At 56.5% G+C, this 19,950-nt stretch overlaps 3 protein-coding genes across 4 annotated transcripts in view; all 3 read left to right on the top strand.

Moving 5' to 3' along the window:
• The window catches only part of LOC126963224 (mitochondrial import inner membrane translocase subunit Tim23), a 901,060-nt gene that overhangs the window by 229,168 nt on the left and 651,942 nt on the right, over window positions 1-19,950 (top strand). The window lies entirely within an intron of this gene.
• The window catches only part of CHAT (choline O-acetyltransferase), a 59,623-nt gene continuing 42,743 nt past the window's right edge, over window positions 3,071-19,950 (top strand). Inside the window, exons 1-6 of one of the 2 annotated variants that reach the window (XM_050805329.1) lie at window positions 3,071-3,175; window positions 10,483-10,585; window positions 13,708-13,899; window positions 14,479-14,597; window positions 16,082-16,135; window positions 19,498-19,678. In XM_050805329.1, coding sequence (XP_050661286.1) covers window positions 10,550-10,585; window positions 13,708-13,899; window positions 14,479-14,597; window positions 16,082-16,135; window positions 19,498-19,678 — 582 coding nt within the window. In that variant the 5' untranslated portion in view covers window positions 3,071-3,175; window positions 10,483-10,549. Of the gene's footprint in view, window positions 3,176-7,068; window positions 7,175-10,482; window positions 10,586-13,707; window positions 13,900-14,478; window positions 14,598-16,081; window positions 16,136-19,497; window positions 19,679-19,950 lie in introns of those variants that run through there. The other variant, XM_050805328.1, reaches the window with a different exon arrangement.
• On the top strand, window positions 4,279-6,691 carry SLC18A3 (solute carrier family 18 member A3). Its single transcript, XM_050805350.1, has one exon. The coding sequence runs from the start codon at window positions 4,712-4,714 to the stop codon at window positions 6,308-6,310; it is 1,599 nt and encodes a 532-aa protein (XP_050661307.1). The 5' UTR covers window positions 4,279-4,711; the 3' UTR covers window positions 6,311-6,691.

Genomic DNA, 19,950 nt, shown 5'->3' with positions numbered 1-19,950 from the left:
AGAGACAAAGAAATAATAAATCAGGAGCAGGTGCCCCACCCACACACTGCCATAACCAACACCAGCCTGCTTCTCCACAGAAATACAGTGGTTTCACCTCTCTAGAACCAGATGTTTCAGGGAAGCAACAAATGGCAAAGCCCTGGAACTGACATGGCCCCATGACCTTCTCAGAAATGAGGCCAGGCTGGGCTGGCACCTCCCTCCACAGCAGCACCCCCCCACCACAACCCACCCAAGACCTCCAAATACGCCCTAGACCTCACCCAGGCACTGGTGCAGCATGACTATCCTTCCACCCCTCCCAAACTCCCACACACCAGGACTCCCCCGTCCCCAGCAAGCCCCCCACCCCCAACATGGCACTGATCCAGCAAGGAAGAAATTTTAGTCCATCAGACTGTGGACACAGTTGTATCTTGTGGATAAAATGAGAAGAAGGGTTGTCAGCTAGAAATCACCAATTTGTCCCGATCCATACAAAATAATAACAATTAAGCTCCTACTAGGTATCAAGCATTGGGCTAGACACTTTCAAGCGAGCTATCTCGCAGTCTTTAGCCATCCTGCAGCAGGGCCACATGGCGGCCGGGAGCAGGATGCTGGAACTAAATCACCTGCATGTGAATCCCATCTTTACCACTTGTGAGCTCTCTGACGGAATGCATTACTTTACCTCAGAGTCTTTGCCTATAAGAAAGTAATATGAAGGTTGGTGAGAGAATTCAATGAGTTAATGCTTATCAAATGCTTAGAACGGTGCCTGATGCCTTATAAGCTCTTCTGTGTGTCTAGTAAACACGTTCTTTCCTTCCTCTGCTCATTCAACTTTCACTGAGCACCAGATATGAATGCTGCCCTAACAACTGCTATTTCTGGTTGAGAAAGGAGAGAAAAATGCTTCCATTTTCTCCTACAGGATTGGATGGGAAGTTCTCTGTTGCCTGCAAGTTATGCTCTGATAGAGGAGTCGGGAAAGGAATTTACCAAGCGTTCGAATGAAGGGGACGCCAGAGGGGCGGGGTCTCCGTGTGAGGCTTCTTGGTTGCAGTGGGGCCGGGGCCAGAACCCTGGACAGCTCCCCGCAGCTGGCCGGGAGAGGAGGCTTTTGCCAGCTCGTATCTCGGCTCAGACCCTCCGTAGCCTTTTGCTGCAGGGGCCTCTCGCCTCCCTGCAACCCGGGCACCCCAGTATTTGGAGCCATGATGGATTGGGGTGGTGGGGGGCTGCCCTCTGATCTGGAAGTTAGAGAATGAGGGAGTTTAGTGTCTTTGGAGCCTCCTTAGGGAGCCAGCCCAGGACCTTCCTCCTCCCATGGATCTTCATCTGCCCCTCACCCCTACACTGTCAGTGTGCGGCCACCTTGGAGATGGAGCAGCAGGAGCACAACCCAGTGCTGGGAATAGGGAAGTAGTGTAAGGACCACAAAACAGGTCCCCCAGCCTGGGTTTAATTCCAGGATCTGTTGCTGGGAGCTTGACCAAGCAACCCAGCATCTCCATGCCCGGCTTCCTCACCTGGTAAGACCAGAGGAATAGCACCTACACTGCACCAGGATTGTGGGAGAATGGAGTAAACAGCACACATAATATTCCTGGCACAAAGCAAGTAATAAATGAGTGTGCCTCCTGCCACACAGGAACTGAGGACTGGAGAGCTAGTCATAAGCCCTGAGACAACTTGGCTTCATGCTCAGGAACAGCCATGTGGGCCAGAGGGCTGGAGATGTGGTCTGCACCTTGAAGGCCCTGGGAAAATTTCTCTCCTCTAAGATTCCTCTGTTCTTCAGCCACTAGACATTAAAAAAAAAAAAAAAAAAAAAAAAAAAAAAAAAAAAAAGTATCCTTCAAGTCCTCCTCTCTTTAATCAGACAGGGAAAACAGCATGTGCATAAATAATAATTGTTTTGTAGGCTGGGAGACTGCCCCTTTAAGAGCCTCATAATGGGAGAGTCAGAAGAGCCCAGAGGTCTCAAACTCAAATGAATAGAGAACCAGCAAGTGGCATAAGTGTGTGAAGTCAGCTGGGGCGAGACTAGGATGCGCTGGAGAGTGTGCATGTACTGACTAAAGGCTATCAAATAAAATTTAAAATAATAGCCCACCCCCAAAGAGCCCTTCTGCAGCACACACTTCTGCTAAGGGCTGCAGTGAGTGGGCTCTCACCTCAACCTGAACCAGGCGGAGGCTGAGGCTGGGCCCCACTGAGGGGCTGTGACTTGTCCAAGGTCATCCAGGGCCAGGCCTGTGCCCACACTGGGACTCTTTTCCTCCCTCAGACAGCGGGCACTTCAGCCACTGCAGAGCAGGTGCTAGCAGCCCTTCAGTGGATGAGTTTCTCCTCCTTTCCCAGGGTGACTGGGTGGGTGGAGGGATTGAGCAACAGGTGACCAGGCTGCCCCCTCTCACCCTGACACAGTGGTCCCCATCCCTTCATCCCACAGCCATCTCAGGGACAGCTGGAGACACTCCAATGTCTTCTGGGTCCTCCACCAACCCAGACAGAGCCTGGAATCACAATGCCCACCTAACCAGAGGGATCAGCCAGCTAGCCAAGTGCCCCTCCCCGCCGTGTCTTTCATCTGTTCTTCACAAGACCCACAACTGAAAAATGAGGATAAACCACATATTCTACACACTACAACAACATATGAAGTCCTTATACTGCTCTTAACTGTGTGACTGGCCACCTTAGCAGTAAGTACTATTATTACTCCATTTTACAAAGAAAGTAACTGAGGGACAGAGAGGCAAAGTAATTCCCTGCAGGTACTCTAATGAGTACATGACAGAGCTGGGAGCCATCCTGGTTGTCTGCCTCGAAAGCCCACACTCTTTGCACTGCATGGCGGCACTTCCTGCGGGGTGGGGGGCACGATGGGAGAAGCATCTGCGTCTAATGCTGCTTTGCTTTTGAGGCCAGAAAAATGAGAAGGCTCCCCTCTGACCCTGGAAGAGAGAGGCAAACTGTAATCTCAACAACACAACCCCCACCTCCAACCTCAACCACCCTGGAGCCTCTCTCCCGCCAGTCCGCCCACTGGAACACGGCCTCCATGTGCCATCCAGGGTCAACGCCGCTCTGGGGACGCGTCAGGCCCAGCGCACAGCCTGGGCAGCTCGGCCTGCCAGCTGAGCACGGGTGCCTCAAGGGGTGCGGCCCTCCCAGAAGGAAGGTGAGTCTCCCTGGAGCCTCTGACGACAGCGAAGTGGCTGGGCGCTCTCCGGGGAGTGGGCGCGGCACCCAAGAAGGGTTTCTTACAGTTCCAAGAGAGGACCCCAGCCACAGTCACTCCAGAGCCCACCCGGGGCTTGGAGGAGGCTCTGGAAAAGGAGGGATGGGGAGTGTGCAGAACAGGGGGCGGAGGCTGGCAGGAGCCGAGGGAGGGCTCAGTCGGGTGCGAAGAGTGCCTGGGAGGAGCTAGAGTGGGGAGGGGGTGCGGTGGCGGGGAGAGAAGAGGCGGAGCTGGGGGACCCGACCGCTAAAGCGGAAAGGGGGATTCCAGGCAGGGGGAGTGTGGCCAGGCAGTGCGAGAGGGCGGCAGCGGCCAAGCTGATATTCGCGACCCCGGGTGGGGGCGAAGCAACTTCTGCCCTCAGTCCCCACAAGCTCCCGGCCGGGATTCGCTGCAGAGAAATTCTGCTGAGGGGCCGGTGGGTCAGAGCCAGGCCAGGCAGTTGCTAAGCCTTCCCCTCCCCTCCCGGCGGGGTGTGTGTGCAAGGGGCCAGGGGGCGGAGTCGGAGAAAGGGTTGGGGGTGTACGTGTCCAGCGCTCGTCCGGATGCCGCTCCACAATCCAGCTGCGAGAACAGATGGACGCAGCGGCGGCTCACCTCGGGGGCTTCCTGCCCGCTGTGCGCCGAGGTCCAGGCTGAGGCGGAGATCGCAAGCCTCCGGCTCCCGCCTCTCTCGAGGGGCCGCGAGGAACAGGCTGCCGCGCCTCCCTCCCCAGGAGGAGAAGAGTGGGCGCTGACCCGCGGGTCCTAGAACCGCGGGCGGGGGGCGGGCAAGGGGAGGGCAGAGGGTCGGCTCCGGGCGCGGAACACCCATCCCAGGGGCTGGTTCAGGACTTCCGCACCGAGACCCCTTCCTGGGCCTTCAGCCCTGGAGCATCTGGGGAGCGGACCCCTGTCCTGCCACGCCCCGCCCCCGGCCCCCGCCCCGCCGACGTCGCATTAGCATGAGCGACGCAAGTGGCCCGGGCACCACTCGGGGGCTGGGACTCGCCGCGTCACAGCCCCGAGTGGAAGGGAAAAAAAAAAGAGGAGGCGGCGGAGGAGGCAAGAGCCGACGCGAGGGGAGGGGAGCTTGGCGGCGGGGCTAACGGGCGGGCAACCGGGCGGGCGGCAACAGCATGCCCCTCGGCCAGCTCGGGCGGCCTCTCAGCGCGGTGGGGGCTGCTCTGGGAGCGCTCAGGGCACAGTGCGCCCAGTCTCCGGCCCCGGCCCCTCGTCGCGCCCGCCTTCCCGGCCGCCCCTGAGCCCAGCAGCCGCGGGTCCCGGGAACCGCTAAGAGTAGCGGCAACGCCTAGCCGGACGGAGTCCTTTCCTTTGCCGGGACGCTGGGCCATGAGCCCCGCGGCCACCTGAGGCACGGGGGGTCTGCTCGGCCAGGACCGCCTCCCCGAAGTACCGTGCCCTCGCCTCTGCACTGCGGGACGCCAGCGCTCGGCCCTGGCGGAGGCGTCCTCGGAAGAGCATCGGGGTGGGGGCATGGAACCCGCGGAACCTGCGGGCCAGGCCCGGGCGGCGGCCACCAAGCTGTCGGAGGCGGTGGGCTCGGCGCTGCGGGAGCCCCGGCGGCAGAGGCGCCTGCTGCTGGTCATCGTGTGCGTGGCTCTGTTACTGGACAACATGCTGTACATGGTCATCGTGCCCATCGTGCCCGACTACATCGCCCACATGCGCGGGGGCGGAGAGGGCCCCACCCGGACCCCCGAGGTGTGGGAGCCCACCCTGCCGCTGCCCACTCCGGCCAATGCCAGCGCCTACGCGGCCAACACCTCGGCGTCCCCGACGGCTGCGAGGCCAGCGGGCTCAGCCCTTCGGCCCCGCTACCCTACGGAGAGCGAAGACGTGAAGATCGGGGTGCTGTTTGCTTCCAAGGCCATCCTGCAGCTGCTAGTGAACCCCTTGAGCGGGCCCTTCATCGACCGCATGAGCTACGACGTGCCGCTGCTCATCGGCCTGGGCGTCATGTTCGCCTCTACGGTCATGTTCGCCTTCGCCGAGGACTACGCCACGCTGTTCGCCGCGCGCAGCCTGCAGGGCCTAGGCTCAGCCTTCGCCGACACGTCTGGCATAGCCATGATCGCCGACAAGTACCCGGAGGAGCCGGAGCGCAGTCGTGCACTGGGCGTGGCTCTGGCCTTCATTAGCTTCGGAAGCCTGGTGGCCCCGCCCTTCGGGGGTATTCTCTACGAGTTCGCCGGCAAGCGCGTGCCCTTCTTGGTGCTAGCTGCCGTGTCGTTCTTTGACGCATTGTTGCTGCTGGCGGTGGCCAAACCCTTCTCAGCGGCTGCACGGGCTCGGGCCAACCTGCCAGTGGGCACTCCCATCCACCGCCTCATGCTGGACCCCTACATTGCCGTGGTGGCCGGTGCGCTCACCACCTGTAATATTCCCCTCGCCTTCCTAGAGCCCACCATTGCCACGTGGATGAAGCATACGATGGCGGCTTCCGAGTGGGAGATGGGCATGGCCTGGCTGCCGGCCTTCGTGCCTCATGTGCTGGGCGTCTACCTCACCGTGCGCCTGGCGGCGCGCTACCCACACCTGCAGTGGTTGTACGGCGCGCTAGGGCTGGCTGTGATCGGCGCCAGCTCGTGCATCGTGCCCGCCTGCCGCTCCTTCGCGCCGCTAGTGGTCTCGCTCTGCGGCCTCTGTTTTGGCATAGCCCTAGTCGACACAGCACTGCTGCCCACGCTCGCCTTCTTGGTGGACGTGCGCCACGTCTCAGTGTATGGCAGCGTCTATGCCATCGCCGACATCTCCTATTCTGTGGCCTACGCGCTCGGGCCCATAGTGGCGGGCCACATTGTGCACTCGCTGGGCTTTGAGCAGCTCAGCCTTGGCATGGGTCTGGCCAACCTGCTCTATGCTCCCGTTTTGCTGCTGCTCCGCAACGTGGGTCTCCTGACGCGCTCCCGGTCCGAGCGCGATGTGCTGCTTGATGAGCCACCGCAAGGTCTGTACGATGCGGTGCGACTGCGTGAGCGTCCTGTGTCTGGCCAGGACGGCGAGCCTCGCAGCCCGCCTGGCCCTTTTGACGAGTGCGAGGACGACTACAATTACCACTACACCCGCAGCTAGCATCCCCACTCCTCCTCCAGCCCACCCACCCGCCTTGGGTCAAGGCGGCTGCTCTGCAAGCCCACGGGCCAGCTCTGGCTCAGGGTCCACCTCCTCCAGCCAGTACCCCAACCCCTCCTCAACCTTGACTTCTGCCCGAATCCCCTCCCTGTGACCCATTCCATATCCCTTTCTCTCTTGTCCAGTGGGGCTTGGAGCACCCAGGCAAGCGAAGCCATCGCGCTCCTTGCAGAGGTGATGAGGACCCCGAGTCCCCATCTGCGGCTCCCCTGTGTAGAGCCTGCATCTGTCTGTCCTTCCTTCCATTGCTCTCAGTGCCAAACTTGGGCCGCTGCACCGCGGTGCCTCCGCCCAAATCAATAAACCGTGTCTGTCCCAGGAGGCCGAGTCTCTTTACTGGTGGGGGGTGCGTGGTGGGGGGCAGGGCCAGAGCAGAGGGGAGGGTGAACTGCGTCTCCAAGTCCCAAACCAGGCCTGAGCCAAACTAACAAGCAGGTGCCTGTAGCTCTTTTTCTACCTGGAAAAGGGAATAGGAAGGAAGCAAACCCAACAAAGGCTGTCACCCACGATCACCAAGGAGCACCACGCTCCCGTGGGCCCAGGACAGATCCTCCTTTCCAGGCCCAGCGCAGAGCCCGGGGGTGCCGCCCGGAGTAGCCTGAGGACCCGCTCCAGCTGGGCACGCCAGGCCCCGCCCTTTGAGGACACGCCTCAAACCAGCCACAGAACTCTGAGGCGCCTGGGCTGAGCTTCCCTTCAGACCAGAATCCCCGCCCCGTTCAGGCTTTGAGAAAGAAGTAGGAGCCGAGCATTCCAGCAGAGGAAGAAAAACGGCCCATCTTTTAGAGTCTGACCTCTGGAAATGTGTGTATGATGTGATATGTGTGTGTTTATTAGAGAACTAGGCTCTGTCCTAGGAGGAGTTGGGGAGCCATGGTCGGTGTTTGCTGTGTCCCTGTCAGTTCTGAGGGTCTGAGTCTTGAAGGGAGAGATGCGAGTGTGCGACCTGGTGCCAACCCCCACTGCCACCCTATCCTGAGTGGGAGCAGCGGCCCAGGACTGTCAGGAAAGTTTCCCATCCTTAGTCCCAGCCCTGAGAGCCTCAGGCCAGCGTTTGCGCAACACTCCCTGTTCCGAAGACCGTAGTCTGATGATGGAGGCAGAGTCTTCCCATCCCAGCGTGAAGATGCTGCAGGTCAGGGTCGCCTGTGTGTTTGCTGCCTCTGTGGGGGTCTGCTCTGCTGTTGTGCGCATGTCTGTCCTCGATCTGCCAGTCGGGCTGTGTGTGCCTGGGCGGAGTCTGCCTTTGTCAGTCTGTCTGTGCTGTTTGTGTGTGGGGGTCTCTATCTGGGGTGGGGGATGCTTTGGTCTGAAAGGAAAGTCTGCCTCCTGCCGCAGTCCTTAAGCATTCCCATGTCTGCCATTAGAATTGTCCCAAGTCTGTAGCACCCACCTCTGCTCCCCACCCATAGAGCCAGCAGGAATTGGATGGTAACAGAAAGGGAAGTCCTGCATGAACATTGAACCCAGTTATTGTTTCTTCTTATTATTTTGAAAGACGGTGTAGTAGGGTTTGAGACTGGTCTGGATGGTGGGGAGAGGAGGGCAGAGAGCAGAGACTTCCTCAGACCCAACCCTCTCCAGGACTCTGAGCAGCAGCACCCCAGGGCTAGAATAATGGGGTTGGGGAAGTGCGGTGACTGGGGAATGGTGAGCTAGGGGCAGGGGTCGTGGGCGGGACAGTGTTCTGGACCCCTTCTAGAGCCTAAATTTGTTGCTCTAGTTCCTCCAGGAAGCCCTCCAGGTAGATTCTGGGGGCCGGGAGCTGGGATCCCTGGGCGGGAAGCAGGGGAAGGGATGGGGGACTGAGGACCGCGAAGAAGAGAGAAGAAGGGGGTCTTGGGGGAGGGAGGAAATGCAAGAGAGAGGAGGGAGGAGGAACAAGAGGAAGGAGAGAAGTGCGGCCAGCTTGCTTTCTCCAGTCGGGTGGCCGCGGGGACCTGGGCGACATCGGAGGCCCTGCCCAGAACCCAGGCGGCAGCCCCCACCCTCGCGCTGCGACACGCCCCCCACCCCTTCCGGCTCACACCCCCGCCCACACTCCTGAGTGGTGCGGTGCAGCGGCGGCCAAGGCAGCAGAGCCGAGGAGAGCAGGTGAGAAGCAGGGCTGGGCTGGGCTGGCGGAGCGCGGTGCCGGGAGCAAGGGCGGCGGTCGGGGGCTCTATCCAGGGACAGCATCGGGGCCGAGAGGCCCAAGGACTCGTGGAGTCCTCCGAGTCCTGCGCAGCAGCGGCCGTCGGGGGTCAGCTGGGAAGCTGCAGGATTGCACTGCTTCTTTGCCTGGTCTTGGGGAGGCTTGACCATCAGGGCTTCGGGACTCCAAGCGCATGTTCTCACTTCACTTGGCCCAGCATCTGCTAAGCACTTTCTGTGTCTAGTTGGAGGGTCCGCGGGTCTGACCCAACTCGCCTGAATTGCTGGTTCGCAACCGCCTCTCCCGGGAGCAGAGGGTGGGGAAGAAGGATCAGCCGCTGGTGGCAAGTCTGAGCCAGGACATAGCCGATGACAGCCTGTGATGACCGGCCAGACTGGGGTTGGACCTTCCGGGCAGAGCAGGCAGCCCTTGGAAAGCCAGGCTGGCAGGATCATGGGTGCGAGGCACAAAACAGACAGACAGACATATTCACACATACACCCTCTAGGCATCCGCCCAGTAGTGATGCAGGAAGAGGAGCTGGCAGGTGGGACCACCAGGAAACCATCCCACCCAGCTCTGCCCTCTTCTTCAAGCTCAAGGTCCCTGAGGCCTGACTAGTGTCTCCCAAATGTGGGGGTGGGAGGGTCCGGGCCAGAGCAAAAGGAGGCATTGGCTGCATTGTCTGCAGGTCCTTTTCCAACCTGACCTTGTCCTTGCTGTCCCCTCAAAAGACTGCCATGCTCTGGTGAATGCTCACCAGGATGCCACCTCTTTCACTTTGCAGTTGGGGGCAGCCCCTATGAACCCACAGCACTGGGAGGCCTGGGAACCAGCCAGTCGAGAGTGTCCCTGCACTGTGCCAGCAAGGGCTTTACATTCTTTGCCCAGCACTGCAAGGCAGCCCCAGGCTTCTCCATCTTTGGGCCTGGTTCATCCATCTTTCTCGACTCTCTGTTCCTGGCAACAACCCTGCCATGTGCCCATACGTGGACCATGCTTGCCTCTGGGTAGGGGTGGTGTTGGGCGGGGAGAGGGGTGAGGAAATGAGCTAAACATCAGCTTTAGACTTGAGAGAGAATAGAGTGTGGGCTGGTGGAAAACATCAGTATGTGCCTGTGGAGGCTTAGGTTCAGGGGGATCTCAGAGGATAGCAATTGTGACCCACAGCCTAATAATAACAGTCTTTGCCCTCTTGGCCTGGCTCACTTCTACTGTACCTTCAAAATTAATCTGCCTCTCCCCAGACTAAGGCTGGTGACCCCTAGGGGCCCTGGCTGCCCTGCCTCCCTACATACCTCCCTGGGCACTCCCATGGCATCTACACTGGCAGCCTGCAGACCCGAGACTGCCTAGGTCACAGTCCCTCCAGCAGGCCCAGAGTCTCCCTGCCCTGGCCACAGGCTAGGCTCCCAATTAGCCCAGATGCATCCTGGAGCACAGGGCCTTAAAGGCCTCCATTCACCCACACATGCATTTGTTTCCCTCAGTCAACCAACTGAGGAAATTCACCCTACTCCACACCAGAGATGTGGCCAGGCCCCAGAGATGAAGCCCTGAGCACAGTAGGTATGGTCTTACCCTTCAGAAGCTAGTGGGAAAGAGAGAGCTTGATCAGCAAAGCACTTATCTATTGGATTCCAGGCAGGAACAAAACCAGCACTCCGCCAGCAACCCCTGGTGGATTTGGATTGCCCTGGGGTGGTCAGCTGGCCTTGGGTGGCAACAGCCCCATGAGAGCAGACCCTCACTTTAGGAACCACTGTCTCCCATATGGGGGCCCAGAGAGAACACTGTGGTCAGCACACACAGCTGGAACTCGAGACTGGGGCCAGGCCTACAATGAGACCCCTATATACAACTGTCAGGCTCTGGCCTCCTCATGGAGCTGGGGTAGGGGTCTGTTGGTGGGAGGTGGAGGGTTTGTGATAGGTCTATGTGGCTGCTGTGTTGATGCTTCTCACTTCTTGGTCCCCAGGTCCACACTCTGCATCCCTGGATCAGGACTCACCAAGACACCCATCCTGGAAAAGGTCCCCCATAACATGGCAGCAAAAACTCCCAGCAGTGAGGAGGAGTCTGTGAGTGACTTTTGGAGTCCTATCTCAACCCTGCTTTCCCCACCCACATGCCCTTGCTTGCAGAACAGTCCTGACTGAGACTGGCCCCTAGCATTTGCCTGGCCCCAGCCCTGTCCTCTACTGGCACGAGGCCCAGGCTACAGCCCCGCCCCCAGCTTGCTGAGGATCCCAGAAGGGCCTGGAGGGGCTGAGATGGGCCTCAGGGTGCCAAGGGAATGCTAAGCGCTAAACTTCCAAATCCCTGGGCCAGGCTAGGCACTATCTTTCCTTTCAGGGCCTCTCTTCATCCCAGCTTCCACTTCTGATAGCTTTGAGCCCAGTGATTTTGCCTTAGGGTGGGGCTGAATTCCTACTCCAAGCCCCTCAAGTCCCAGCTCCAGCTGCTGTCTCTAGTTCAGCCTTGGAGCCTTAGGCACTATGTTCTCCACTGGCCTGAGACAATGCCATCCTCCCTGGGCAGGCATCCTCCCTCCCACCCCAGCCAGCCTTCGGGTGGCAGAGCAACACACCTGATTTCAGGTTGCTGCATGTGTTTCCCCTTTCCCACACTTGTCTTTTTGCCACTCCTCTTCCCTGTTCCCCCTTCCCCAAGCCCTCATTTGAAACCCTGAACAGAATTTTCTGGCTTCTCCCCAAGAAGCTGCTCACTCCATTGCCCTGACCTCTGCAGCTGACAAACATCTATTGTCACCTCTGGTCCACTGGCATGCTTCTCCACCCACCCCATTGGGCTGTGGCTTCCTTAAGAGCAGGCTCTGTTTCTCCATCGTCTCTGAGTTCAGCCCAGGATCTGACTCACATGAACTGCCCAGGAAATACGGAGTTTTGGAGTATTACCTGAGACTCCCAGGTCCAAAGACCCTCTTAGTACAGGGCTAGAAGTCTGGGAGAGTCTGGGGAGGATCCCTGGGGGGGGGGGCTGAGATGTCTGAGCTGCGATTTCCTGCTTTCTTTTTACCCACTGCTGATTCCCTGTTAGCCAGGCTAAGTCACAGTGCACTGTCAGAGCCTAGAAGAAGGCGGGCAGTGTCTGGTAGAGGCTCTAGCCAGACTTGTGGGCCCTTTTGGCCAGGCCATTAACTGGGCTGGGCTTTCTGTAGGTGCTCACCCACCCACCCACCCATCACACAGACCACCCCCCGCCGCAAGAGATGGAACAACCAGAACAGCTGGGTTGGGGGCCCAGACCTGGCTCGCTGGGGTTGAGCAGGGCAGCCTGGGATGCTGCCCAGATCTGTCCTCGCATCATTCCCCAGGGCAGAAGCAGCCCGTAGTTGGCACTGACACCCCACCCCTACCAGAGAAGTGAACCCTAGAGGCAGGATCAGACAGGCAGAGGCCGCCATTCATCCATCAGCAGCAGGGGCAGAGAAGGAGGTGCTTTTAAGGGGCCCCTTCACTCTGCAGCCTACAGGGAGGAATCTTTACTGTCTCATGGAAACTCATCACTGCACAGAGGAGAAGCCCCTGAAGGAAGGTGCCTCACTGTCTACCAGCGTGTCCCAGGAACCATGTTGCAGAATTCTGGTCATTAGGGCAGCACTGAATTATGTCTCTCATCCAAAGCCATCTTTCATCCTTCCAAATCTCTCCAGGTCTGCCTCCCGCCCCTCAGGTCTGGAGATCAGTTAGATTCTGGAGCCCCAGCTGAGAACAGTTTATAAATTAAGAGTGACTAGCAGCCAACAATATCAGTAACAGGACTATTTCATCTTAGATCCATCCTTCATGGCTTAAAAGCACTTTCACATGCATTAGGTCTTTAATCCTATGAGAGGGAGGGCTCACTACCCCCATTTTACAGGAGAAGAAATTGGACAATTTAAGCAATATTATTATAAGTTCTGCCTTCCTATTGTCAGTGGCCAAGTGAGGGACAAGAAGAGGAAAGGAATGGAAAAGGGAGTGAAAGGGAAGGGAGAGAACGACCCAGGAGAAAGAAGCAGAGTGGACATGGAAGACTGATTTTAGCTCCTTGTCTGCCATCAGATTTGTATGTTACCTTGGACTAGCTACTCCACTCTCTGGGACTCAGTTTCCTCATAAATAAATGGGAAGTCACAAAATTGAAGCCACACAGAAGCCTTCTGTGGTGAAAGCTGCTAGTAAACTGAGAGGCACAGCATGCGTATAGGAGGGCGGAGTCGGGGGGGTTCTTCCCAGGCTCTAGCCACACTTTGGGGCCCCCAAAGAGTATGAGTTTCCACTTGGGAATTCTTCTGGCAGTATAAGACAGCAAGGTCGTAACATTTTAGATGTGCCTATCCGAGGCCAGTTGTTTCCCCCATTTAATTCTCTCTGTGTTCCTCTCAGGTAGGAATTATTATTTATGTCCTATGGATGAGGAGCAGAGGCTTGGAGAGATTCGGAGAGGAAGGACATTCACTGCATCCCCCCCACTGCCCCTAACACCCACATGAAACAAAATCCCCTGCCTGGGTTTTATAAGTAGGAGGGACTTATAAGAAGCTCAGGGCATGAATCATCTTCTGAGGAAACCTCTTGTAGGATTCTAGTCATTAGGGCAGCACTGAATTGTCTCTCATCCAAAACCATCTTTTATCCTTCCAAATCTCTCCTTAAGAGTGCCCCCTTCAGGTCCAGAGATCAATCAGATTCTGGAGCCCCAGCTGGGAACAATCCTAAATTAAGAGTCACCAGTAGCCAACAATATCAATAACAGGACTATTTCATCTTAGATCCATCCTTTGTGGCTTAAAAGCCCTTTCATATCTATTATCTGTTTGATCCTATGAGAGATAGGGGTTACTACTCCCATTCTACAGAGGAAGAAACTGAGGCACAGAGGGAGGGTGACTTGCCCAAGTTTGCAGAGCTGGTCAGTGGCAGGGTCAGGGTACAAACCCAGGTCTGTCTGGTGCCAATATCACCATATTTTCCTCTACACTTTACCCCTTTCTGGGGACAGAGCACAGTGAGGTCAGGGACCAAACCAAAACTTCCTAAATTCATAATTTTGCTGAGCTGAGCTCTAGAAATGGACAGGCCCCAGGGTAGAGAACAACACAGGGGCAGAACGACACAGATACTAGGGACCAACCTGGAGACAGGCATGGGGCGCACATATGAGAGGCACAATGCCTATGAACCCTCTTCTCCAGGGGCTGCCCAAACTGCCCGTGCCCCCCCTGCGGCAGACCCTGGCCACGTACCTGCAGTGCATGCGACACCTGGTGCCTGAGGAGAAGTTCAGGAAGAGCCAGGCCATTGTGCAGCGGTTTGGGGCCCCTGGTGGCCTCGGTGAGACCCTGCAGCAGAAACTGTTGGAGCGGCAGGAGAAGACAGCCAACTGGGTAAGAGGGGCAGACAAGGGACCCATAGAAGAGGGGCAGGAGGCAGACCTGGAGACAGAGGGAATTCGGTGAGAGGCAGGTATGGGACAAAGACAGGGCAGAAGGAGAGACGAGGGACAAGGATGGAGGATAGGGGTGGGAACAGGCAGGTGGCATGGATTGGAGGACAGGAAGGGACAAGGATGGGAAACAAACAAGATGAGGAACGGGAAATATGGATAGAGAAAGAGGAGGACAAATCGGGGACAGGAATAGGGGACAGATGGGGACAGAGATCGCATCAGGAAAGAAGAGAGGGTGAAAGGCAGGAAGGAGACACCTATAAGGACAGGCAGAGGACAGTGATGTAGCACCAAGCCACCAGGATGGGGACTGAGAAAGAAGAAAGGAGACAGGAGGGCGCAAAGGTGAAGGACAGGCCTGGTGGACTGGGAAGCTCCTGGCACATACCTGGGGCTTAGCATATATTTGTGGAATGAATGAACTAATGCTCTGGTGAAGTGTCCTGATTTTCTCTTGGGGCTGTCAGGATAGGACTGTTTGGAGGGATGTGACAGCCTTTCCCGCCCTCCCTGGCAGGTGTCTGAGTACTGGCTGAATGACATGTATCTCAACAACCGCCTGGCCCTGCCTGTCAACTCCAGCCCCGCCGTGATCTTTGCTCGGCAGCACTTCCCTGGCACCGACGACCAGCTGAGGTGAGGCCTTGGTGCTCCTAGCTCATAACCTGGGGACCCACCCAAGGCAGGGGCCCTTACCCCAGCGCCAGCAAAGAAAGGCTGAAGCTGGAGCCTCAGCTGAGCTTCCTGTGGCCAAATGCCCTGAGACAGTGGACGTCCAGCCCATCAGGTGGGGAGCAAGGTTAGGTGTGGCTGCACTCGAGTGACAATCACACGATCAGCCTTAGTCTGTATTTATCTTGCAGTGGAATGGGCACTCATGGAGGTCATGGGTCCAAATATCCCCACAGCCTCCACCTGGCTGAGGCCCCGAGAGGAGGCGTGTGGCCCTGGACCACACCAGTACTTGTCCCTGGGAAACACTGCCCCAGGCTGTCTGAGAGGGCCTCTGCTTCCCTCCAGAGCTTGCAGCTCTAAACTGAGGCCCCAGAAGGCTGGAAACAATTCCTCCCTGCCAGCAGCCAGAGCCTGTGCCATCTGCTGTAATTTCAGAGCTCACTGAGCCGTTGGAAGGGCCTCTGGCCGCTGATGACGATGGAGGATGGGGGCAGGGAGAAAGGGTTTCCCTTCTGGAGTCTCTCAGAGTCTGGTCTTAAGACCTGAGTGGGACAAATGGTGGGGACAGTTTAGAGGGAGGGCAGAGGGCAGGCCAAAGTGGCCCAAGGGCAAGAGGCAGGGCCCACCTCACCTCTGGGCCGGGCTTAGCCACGCTAGGAAGACCTCCCCATCCCATCCTACCAGCTGGCCAGCCTTTCCTCCCACTGTAGCTGGGGTCTCCCCAGGGAAGAAGGAAGGTGTGGACGGATGAATGACTTCTGAAAACAGTTCTCACAACTGCATCTGAGGAGTATTTTCATCCCGGTGCAATTAAGCCAGGCCCAGCATCCCAGGATGACAGTTCCCGCTGCTCGTTTCTCCAGTGCCTTTCCCCAAGCACTCAATTTCCTTTTCCTTAGTACTGGGGTGTAGGGCGAAAGGGACCAAATTACTGGCTTTTCCCAGGAGAACATTTCCACAAGACCAGGAGTCCTGCCCTGTCCAGCCCCAGGGCTGGCCTTTCCAAGGAAGAACTCCACCCTTCACCCTTCGTCCCTTCTGACCTGCTCTGTGGCCTCTCCTGGCTTCCATCTCCCTCTCTGCTCCCTCTCCTCTTCAAGGTGATTCCAGCTTCCTCTCCTCTCCCCAAGAGCTGCTCCACCCCCAATTCTCACCAAAGGACCATTTTGAATCCAAGGCTTGTGGTGGGCTCACGGCACTGGGCTGGAGGGCAGGAACCACATCTGATTAGTGCAGGAGCCACATCTGATTAGTGCACACAAGCCGGCATACAATGGGGGATCATAGAGTTTGGCAGTGGGGAGGAGGGAGAGAGAAGGGAGGGAAGAGGAAGGAGATGGAAGGGAAATGGAAGGAGGGAGGGGAGGCAGAATGGAAGGAGGGAGGGAGGGAGGGAGGAAGCCAGGCCCTGGGAGGAAAGGCTCAGGCCTCCCTTCTCCCTGCAGGTTTGCAGCCAGCCTCATCTCTGGTGTACTCAGCTACAAGGCCCTGCTGGACAGGTAGGACTGGGAGGGTGGTGCCCTGTTCCAGCACAGTCTGCCTATGCGTCCATCTCCCTTGCAGGGACCTTGTCTTTTTCCAACTCTGTATTCCCATTCCTGGCTCCTGGCACGGAGCAGGTGTCCCTGCCCTCACCCACTCCCCCACCATCAGGATGACCTTTAGCCCAGTTGGCCTGACTGTAAACTGTTCCTTTTCCTGGGGCAAGCACTATCCTTCCTTGATCTTTTAAAAATGCCCCCTCCCTCCACATATATGTGCACAGGTGGAGTGAATTCATTTGAAGCTGGTGAACACATAGGAAGGCGGGGAAGAAACAGTTGTTAGAGTAAGGTGATGGGAGTCCTGATTGCCACTTGGAGGAATGGTGTCTCCAGCCAGAGCCTCTGTGTCCTCAATCCCCCCAAGTTCAGTGGACACGAGGCTGTTCTGACAGATGGAGAGGGCTGCTAAAGCACTGCAGGCTCTCTTTGATTTTAGGAGGAAAGTCCCTCTCCTGGCCAAGCTTAGGAGAGCAGGAGGGTATCTGAGAGCAGCAGGGAGAGTAAGAGGATCTGGAGGACCCAAGTCTCTCAAGGTACAGACTATAAGGGCATTAGAAGCTGGAAGGAGACAGAGAGGCCCAAAGAAGCATCCCTTGCACAGATGAGGAAGCTGCAACTCAGAGAGGTTAAGTAACTCATCCATGGTCACACAGCTGGGTGGTGGCAGAGCAAGGAGGGGACAAGGGGCAAACTTCACTCTCTGTTCAACTTGACTCAACTCAGTCTTTACCTAGCCTTGGGACAGAGGCTCAGACCCACAGCCCCTCCAGGGTAGGGCTACTCCCTCTGGAGAGGAGCAGGCAGGGCTCCCAGACTCTCAGGGTGGAGCAGCTCAGGCTGTCCAGGGCATTTCTGCACCACACGCTCTTGGGTGCTCTGTTCACTCCTCTCTAAATGCCATGGGTCACTAGGCCCTGGACTGCTGTCTCCTCATGGTGTGTCTTCGGTCTCTCCCTTCTTCGTGGACAGTGCTCCATTTCCTCCCAGCACTCGCCCCTCCAGCTCACTATCCTGCCTGTTTTCAAATAGCCTTGTCTCGCTGGGCCTGGGCACTTGGTGCCCATTCATCACTGACTGCCCCCACAAGACTTCACTTTCCTTCTGATCCCAGACTTCACATTTTTGTGTGCACACTCACACAAACACGAATACCCATGCATATCCACATGGAGGTTCCCATGTCCAATGACTGAAAAGGACTTAAGACTGGAACATTTTCCTGAGTGCCTGTTTTGAACCCTTAATTAATTAATTAATTAATTAATTCACTTATTCACTTTGCAATGTAGTCATGCTGGGAAGATGAAGAGAAATAAGGCCTCATCCTCCCTTCAAAATGTCCTTAAGCTATTGGGCAAGACAGTCACATAAACAGACACAAAATACAGCTGTGTCCCTTCCCCTGAGTCCCACACTCGCTCATCCAAGCCCCAACCATCCCCACTGGGGTGTCTCTCAGTCATTACAAATGAGCCAAGAGAGCTTTGCCTCTCCCTCCCAGCTCCCCAACTCCTCCCATACCTTGTTGAGCCATCTCTGTAAGTGCACTAGCGCATGCCCTGTTGGTGAGTCTGGGAACCTAGAAGTCACCTGTGCGTGTTCTGCTTTCTCCCTTGCACCTTCATGTGACCCATGGTGCTCAGATGTGGTCATTCTCCCTCCCCACCGTGTCCCCAAGCTCCCTCCTCCCTCCCTGCTGCCCTCACTTGAGACATCACTTTCCTTCTCTGCCGCAGCCTCCTTCCTTGTTCTTCCTGTGACAACTTTCAGTCCATTCTCCCCATATAAGCAGGGTCAGTAAAACAACAAAATGGAAACCCAGTCGTGCCCCTGCGTGCTGAAGCCTCCCGAGGGCTTTCACTGCACCAAGAATAAGGTGATAGCTCCTCCCCACTGCCACTGGAGCCCCACAAGACCTTGCCTGCCCGCCTCTCTGGCCCTGTCTTCACTGGGCCTCAGCCCTACTGGCTTCTCTCTGCCTTTGACCAGTGCTTCTCAAGCTGCCTCTGGGGAAGAACCAATATATTTTCTTTCATTTTGTAAAATTTGTGTAAAACAACAAAAAAATTGATTACTAGAAAAATGGCATGAAATATGAGACCAAATATTTTATTACAGGATTCAGCAGACATAAAACTCCCATCACATTGCTGCAAACATTTCTGGGTTCAGGCATTACACCAAGTCATGGGTCAGTCACAGCAGTTCAGTGCAATACTCATACTTTGAGTTGCAGTACTGTGGGACATTTCACCCTTAGGGCTCAGCTCAATCAACCTGCCTCAGTGAGACTGCCCCTGGTCACCACCTCCTGCCCCTGCCAACACTCTGTCTCACTACCTGAAAGTCTCCTGTTCACTGGTTTGCTGCTTGTGGTCTACTCCCCACCTACATATCCCAGGACCTGCACCCCCGTAAAGCAGGAGCTGCAGTCTTATTTGCTGCCGAATCTCCATATCCCAGAATGGTGCCTGGCCTATAGAGAGGATGTGCTTCACAAATATTTGTTGGCTGAAAGAGTCGAAGGATGGCTGGATGGATGGATGGATGGATGGATGAATGGAAAGATGGATGGATGGTGGATAGATGGTTGGAAAGATGGGTGAATGGAAAGATGGATGGATGGTGGATAGATGAGTGGATGGTGGATGGATGGGTGGATGGTGGATGGAAGGATGGATGGATGCTTGGTGGATGGATGGGTGGATGGAAGAATGGATGGATGGTGGATAGATGGGTGGATGGTGGATGGATGAGTGGGTGGTAGGTGGAAGGCGGGATGGATGTTTAGTGGTGGATGTATGGTAGATGTATGGATGTATGATGGATAGATGGATGGGTGGATGGAGGGAAGAAAGGGAGGGAGAGAGGAAGGACAAGCAAAAGGCGTGCTGAGACCACAGGGAAAAAGAACTTCCTGCGTTGACCTCAGAAGAGGCTTCTAAAAGAGATGATAAAGGAGTAGGCTTTTGAAGGAGTTTTCTGAATAGAACAGTTGAGTTCTGGGGTTGGGGCAAATGCGTGCTGAGAGAAGATCAGCATAAGCAAAGATACAGAAGGCTAACTGGCAGGGTTTACACATGCCACACATGAGGCAGAGGTTTGGGAAAACTCTGAGGGTCTCCATGGGTTGCGGAAATGGGGCCCTCCACTACTTTAAACAGTGGAGAATTGAGCTCTGCATCTGCCACGGTGATGCAATTCTGGGTTCTGCGCCCCATTTTGCCTGATCGAGTTACAATAAAACCCATTCTCTGTCTCCCCTCAACCCCTGCCATCCCCTCGTGGCTGCCTCCCTTCCTGCTCCTCTTCTTCAGCCACTCCATTCCCACTGACTATGCCAAAGGCCAGCTGTCAGGGCAGCCCCTTTGTATGAAGCAATACTATGGGCTCTTCTCCTCCTACCGGCTCCCCGGCCATACCCAGGACACGCTGGTGGCCCAGAACAGCAGCATCATGCCGGAGCCTGAGCACGTCATCGTAGCCTGCTGCAATCAGGTAAGAAGCCCCTTGTCTTGGTGAGGGAAGGCACAGAGCATGCAGTGGCCATGCATTCACATCCATTACCTTCTCCGAGGAGGCTCAGTCTTCTTCCCTGAGTCATACAGGGAGCTGGGGCACCATGTCTCCAAAATGCAGTCCCCACTTCCAGTCAGTCCCATGTCTCTCCACCAGTTGGCTTCTAAGAATGAGAGCCATCAGTTTGAGAATATCCTCACTGGACTCTCACTTCAGCCCTGATGCCCTGAGGGTCACGATCCAGATCTTCC

This window comes from Macaca thibetana, chromosome 9, assembly GCF_024542745.1.
Source record: "Macaca thibetana thibetana isolate TM-01 chromosome 9, ASM2454274v1, whole genome shotgun sequence".
Taxonomy (NCBI): Eukaryota; Metazoa; Chordata; class Mammalia; order Primates; family Cercopithecidae; genus Macaca; species Macaca thibetana.
This window is presented reverse-complemented; position numbering and strand designations above follow the sequence as displayed.